Here is a 6,659-nt window from a genome sequence, read left to right as displayed (position 1 = left end):
TATATTCTGACTTAATTTATTAAAGCAAAATTAATTTGATCTGTGTAATTGTTTTTTGGCCTACATAGATCTTTAATATCCTGGGTCAATGTAGATAGTTTCAAATTTATGTCCGAGAAAGCTTCAAGATTATTCCTGTACTTTGTTTTCATTGAGGGATGTAAAGAAAAAAAACTTGCAGAGGTATGTAGTGAAAAATGATAATAAAGAAATTATTGTTTTTTGCGTATTTCTTGATATTTCCGACTACATTCAGTCCAAAAATAAAACAATCTTTCTTTTTATTTATATCAAAATAGAAATAATAAAAATTTCAAAATGATTTATGATTATGATTGTTTTAAAGTCCTAAAAGACAAAAATATAGACTCAGAAATTTGTCTAAATCTTTTGAGTTTGAAAATGAAAAACAATATAAGGGTTAAATCAATATTATAGTTTAGGATCAATATTATAGAAAATGCGCATTTTTCAAGATTAAAAAAACTAAAAACTTGACTAAAAAATAAGTATAGAGTTTGGTCAACGGTTAGTGTCAGTTTAAGGGTGTGGAGGATTAAATCATTTATTAAAATTTTCTTGTATAAAGTACGTAACAATAGACCTACAACTTATGAATAATAAATCCATTAAATAAGCATATTTTAAAACAAATCCTTTTAGATAGTTGACCTATAAATCCAAATAAAATCTTGTTAAATATTCTTATTAATATTGAAAATAATTGAATATATTGAATATCTTAGAGTTTGAAAAAAACATGTAGTTTTTTTGGGAAAATTAGTGAAATTGGAAATGTGGTCCGGCAAATGGTTAGTCGGGATAATGTACGGTGACAAATTATACGAATATGCTAACCATAGACGGTGATGATGAGTGTTAGTGTAAAAAAACTCTAGAAAAAATATTTACAGAAATAAAGATGCCAGAAAAGTAATTCCTTGCCAAATCAAATCAGCTTATGAAGTTAACCTACCAATAATTTGAGGAAATCGTAAAAAAGATCTGACGAGGCTAAAGTGAAGAGACCAGCGCTATAGACCCTAACCCTTGCATAACAATTTCATTTATCTTTTATATAATAAAAAAATTAAAATTGTTTATAAGTTATGAATTTGACATTTTTCATCTTGTTTATTTGTTAAGGAAAGTGAAATAACTACCACAACAAGCAAAATGCCTGCAAAAAGAAAAAAAATTAGCCCCGAGGTGAGTTTAAGAGAAGCTGCGTATATCGACAAAGAAATAGGCTCGCTTATTAATGCAATAATATTCTCAGCCTGGAAAATACAAGTGAAAAGTCGTCCTGGCAATTATAATGTAAAAATACCATTTTCCTTAGTTTGAACAAATGTCAGCATAATTGACTTTAGATTTGCCAGGATAATCACAAAAGAAGAAATAAAAAAGGCCCCTAAAATTTGAATAGGCAATAACAACCGACATATATAACCACTCTTGACTGAGCAATTCCGAATGTTACATATCCAATCAAATTGAGTATCAAAGCGATGCACGTCAGCCTTTTTAGCTCGATAAAATTTTTATTAAGCAAATAGGTCCCCACGAGGCCAATGACAGTGCCCGATATTCCCAATTCCAAATTTAGATAAGCGTAGTACTGATTGTTGATGAGAAATGGGTCACCACTTACAAACAAATAGTTTGTCGTTATGAAACCTGGTGATTTTAGTTGCTCGTATGGAAACCTTGGAATGTGACGAACATTGTACAATATAGCAGGAGATATACAATCAAAAGTTTTTTGTTTTTGTTTTTTTGAAAAATATTAATGAAAGATCTGAAAATATAAATAAACAGACAAAATACAATATTTCGGACTTTACAGAAAATTTCTGTTTGGAGGTGACATCAGGAATAAGAAAAATTGAATAAATTATTGAAATACAACTCATGGAAAGTGCGATTATTAACGAGATGAGATAAAGTCTTTTATTTGTCAGAAAACCAGCACAAATGCTACCAAAAATAAACCCGATAGTACAAACGACTTCTGCTATTATTCCTCGTTCTGGCACTTTTTCGGGTTTGCAAGTTTTTAAAATAAACGTAAAGCACGTCATAAAAAACACAATTTCTCCACCACACAGGGATTTTATAAAGGCTGCCAAATATACGTACTCGGTTGGCAGTTCGTATACTGTAAAAAGTATCATGCATACAAGTCCCAGCGAGTTACTAATCATTGGAAGGACCAATCCATATTTGTACTTTCCTTTGTCGACTTGAGCTCCGAAATAAAACCCAATAAAAAGTGGAAACAAGAGTGAGAGAAATGAATATATTGCCAGGATCTGACTTGATTGGTCTTGTACAACCGATCTTTTGTACAAAGTAATATTGTCGAGCATTTGGTCTGACCGTAAAAAGGAACAATTTCCGTAAATTTCTCTGCATTTTGATTCATAGACAAGTGATCGGAGAATTAGAATTTCCATAGATGCTGAAAGTATGGAAATAAGCAGAATTGGTTCAGCTAATTTAATTCGCATTAGTTTCATTATTAGAGTATTAATTAGTGGTTTAATTTTAAATTTATTGATATTGATGATCTCATTGTAAAATTAAATTTTTTATTCTAATAATAAATTTTAATATTGGTTAAAATTTAATTATTAAATATGAAAATTTTAAGAATTTCCAAAACTACAACATATTTGATCTAAAAAGTTTATTAATAAGATTCTTAAGTTTTCTTATATAAAAGCAACTTTTGGTTAATGAAATAACAAATTTTAAGAAAAAATGTGATAAAAATCAATTTCGAATTAAGGAAAAGTATTTGCGGTTACAAATTAGTGATATTTTTTTAATTATTATTTAGTGAATTTTAGAATTAATTATTCAAGTACTGTTCCCTTATGAATTATAGAAATTATTTATTTATGTTGAATTCATTCACTGATACTCTGTATAACTGGATTACTCTAAACGGGCTAGCTCTAACAACTAAATCATCAGCCACTCTTCTAACAAGTAATACACGAGAACACAATTTCATTCTGACAATCACAGCCAACAAAATTCAAATCCTCTACACCAAAAAGTCAAAATACTCGGGATAATTTATGATACCTCCCTATCATTTCGCCAACACATTGAAAACTTGACTTACAGATGCAAATGTAAAATGAATGCCCTGTGCTTTTCCAAACTTTCAAGAAACTGAGCGAGTATTAATTCACTTTTGAAAGAAATTGATGCTGCGACCTAACTCCTGCGGAAGGCCTGTTTCATCAAGCAACTATAAATTTATGTAAATACAGTAGACTATCCATTTAACGAAAAAAAATTTAACGAAAATATTCATTTTACGAAAGTCAAAAATATTTTTTTACGTTTTTCCTTAGATAAATTCAAAAATAAAATTTTTTTTTCTTTGTATTAGTGAATATTTAAATATATTAACGAATATTTAAATAACGAAATTAAAATTTTTGATAAAATTTTAAAATAATTTTTCCTCGCTATTTCTTGTAGTAAGCCATGTTGCAAGGGTGAACAATATGAAAAAAAGAAAAACTTATCAATTTCAACAAAAAACTGGAAGTTATTGATTTCAAGAAGAATAATCCTGCTGTTACTTAAGAAAATTGGCTCAGCGGTTTAATATACCTATTGGAGTGATCAATTCAACGTTGAAGAAAATGCAATTGTATGGATCAAGGCGTCACAAACAAAAAAAGAATATTACATTTAAAAGTTGTACTGATAAGATATATGAACCACTATATGCATGGATTCAGATCAAACGTTTCTGTAATCACACCATAACTAATGAAATGGTACGCGAAATGCACTCAAAATTGCTCAACGATTTTATAATTAAAATTCAAAGCATCTCACCCATGGATTTCACGCTTTAAGGAAGAGTATAAAATAAAAACACTCACGATTTCTGGAGAAGAACAATTAGTGGATCCCGTTTTGCTTATAGATTCATATGAACGCTTTGCAGCCATGTTAAAAAATATGGATCGAAAAATGTTTACAACTGGGATGAAACTGTTTTTTTTCAAATGTACTCCAAAAAAAACATTAGTTCTTGACTCCGAATCAAGGGCTTCAGGAAAATTTTCTAAAGAACGAATAACACTGTTATTATGCACAAATATGGAAGGAGATAAAGAGCATCCGTTGGTAATCGGAAAATTCAAAAATCCTCATGGTTTTAAAAATATTAATATGAATAATCTTGGGATTCAATATGCAAATAGTAATAAATCTTGGATGACCAGTTTAATTTTTAAAAACTGGGTTGAACGGTTAAATTCCAAAATGAGTGTGGAAAATAGAAAGATTTTGCTTCTTTTAGATAATGCGCCAGGTCACTATTTTGATGGCGAATTCAGTAATATCGAATTGTATTTTCTTCCTCTAAAGACAACATCTAAGATTCAACCAATTGATCAAGGGATTGTGCATTCATTTAAATCGTTGTATAAAAAAGGAATGACTAGAAATTTGAGTATGGGAACAAATATAGGAACATGTCATATACAGATGAACTTACCAATTCAAATTAGTGAATGCTCTACCTTTAATTATTGAAACTTGGAACGAAGTCACAGTGGACACTATCAAAAATTGCTTTAACAAGGCATTAAATAATTGGGCGAAGATAGATGAAAAAATACTTGAAGAATCCACTGACGAAAAAGGTATTAAAATTTAAATCACCTTACAATTAAAGATAATAAAAGTGAAATTATGATTGAGTTTCCTGTCTGTGCACCTGTCGTCTGCGAAGAAAACGCGTATCTTGATACAATACAATGTGAGGAAGAAAATGAGCATGAAGAAATAGATAGCACAAATGACAATCCCATTGGTTATGCAGATGCACTTAAATATTTGGAAAATATTGAAAAATATTTTTTGCAAGAATCTGGTGAACATATTCACCTAATTACCAAATTTGAGAAATATATTGGCAAAAATTAAAAAGAAGGAACCTAAAATTACCGATTACATGACACATTTTTAATTAAACAATTTTTTTCGTTAAATTCATTTAACGAATGCTCAATTTTCATTTTCGTTAAATGAATAGTCTACTGTATATAAAAACGACCTGTTTTGATGTATTCCTATTCCAACGCCTATTGATAAACGATGTTTGTCGTCCGTCCTTCCTTGGCAAATATGAATAAATGTTCTCTTTTGCCTACCCTTGAGCATCCCACATACAGCTGTCCATGTGAAAGGCACTTTTTCTCTAAAAATAAGCCAAATTATTTTTAATGACTGTTCCTGGGTCTTGTTTATTGGCATTGCAAAACTCTCGATGAAAACTGCAACCTTTTAAATTTAAACTGTAATTTATCAAATATAATAATAATTTTTGATATATAAACATCCTCACCTCTATACTTACCTGTTAATATCGTCGTTTCTATTACGTTAGCAATCAAATTTTGATAACTAACCTTGTTCTGTTTTCCAACACACTTTCTGGCCGGGCGCAAAGTCTTTTTCCTTAGGTATTCTTCCAGCGTGATGTGATTTTAGATCAATTAGACAGTATATACATCTTCAATAACCCTTAAAAATATACCCACCAAGCATACCAATCAAACAACAACATTACCTCCCCGAATATTTTCTTCTGCTCCCCAAACCTAGAATTGAAACCTTTCATTAGGTAAATTGCTTGAATCGTCAATATAGCTTGAATCGTCATACTGTATCAGTCAGTCGCACAGCAAGCTTGCATATATTGCACTCACCTATAACTTGACGAATGATGTTTCACTTGATTACATAAAATTTCTATCTGCAAAGAACATTCAGAGCATTATGCCCACAATGGTTTGTTTCGTGGATTTCTTGAGCAATGATTTTCATTTCTTCTGTGCTTGTTGAAGCTATAACGAGCTTGTGAAGTCGATTAGTATTTCGAAGATATAGCTTTCCCTAAATAAGAATGAAATTTCCAGCTCCATTTTTAACTTTCGATATATCCACTTCTTGACCTTCAAGAACGGATTTCAGTAGATTGTACTCTTCATCATCTTTAACAAACATGCTCATTTTGGCCGTTAGGCTTACAATTACTATTTTAACGTAGATTATTATTTTATAGCGAGCTGTCAGTGTTTGACAGCTTTCTTTAGGTTCTAATAGATTATGCAATTGCCGTGTAACTTTTTCTTTCTTTTATCATCCAATGATATTATAAACTCTGCCTTTTTCTACTCTGTCAAACACGTGGAGCTTACAAAATATCCAGAAATGTTAGCCATGGCTTCCTTCTACAGTCGGGTGCCTAAAATGATGCCATGCACCAATGCCTCAGTAATCATCTTCTTGTAGAATTAAGATCCAGTTTTGTACAACCTGAGTGGCATCACCTGCCGCCAAAGGAGTTAGTTCGGCTTGGCGTTTGATTGAGCTTGGGAATAAAGATTTCTCACCATTATCTCTACCGTTGTGGAGAGGTAGTTTCGGCGTACGGTACCCACGGTCGCGCATGAATGCCGGCAGAATTCTTTATCCCTAAACTACGTTGTCCAAAGGACTCTCTGCTTTGCTGATTTCTCGTCAATACTGCAATCCATTGGAGTCAACAGGTACGACTGAAAAGGCCTATTTAGAAAGAGTACGTACATTTTCTGTGAAGGCAAGCCTCTCGTCTG

General features: G+C 31.3%; 1 protein-coding gene across 1 annotated transcript; it reads left to right on the top strand.

Annotated features, from left to right (window-relative positions):
* Positions 1-4,134: 4,134 nt before the first annotated feature.
* LOC115227288 (tigger transposable element-derived protein 6-like) lies at positions 4,135-4,572 on the top strand. The gene has a single exon (XM_029798167.1). It carries the CDS (start codon positions 4,135-4,137, stop codon positions 4,570-4,572), a length of 438 nt encoding a protein of 145 aa, XP_029654027.1.
* The last annotated feature ends 2,087 nt before the right edge of the window (positions 4,573-6,659 follow it).

Source organism: Octopus sinensis, unplaced genomic scaffold (genome assembly GCF_006345805.1).
Source record: "Octopus sinensis unplaced genomic scaffold, ASM634580v1 Contig02586, whole genome shotgun sequence".
Taxonomy (NCBI): Eukaryota; Metazoa; Mollusca; class Cephalopoda; order Octopoda; family Octopodidae; genus Octopus; species Octopus sinensis.
The sequence above is the reverse complement of the archived record's forward strand: the minus strand, read 5'-3'. Positions and strand labels throughout refer to the sequence as shown.

Excerpts from the sequence above, each read along its gene's own strand:
- LOC115227288 (XM_029798167.1), top strand. The coding sequence starts at position 4,135 with ATGGAAGGAGATAAAGAGCATCCGTTGGTAATCGGAAAATTCAAAAAT.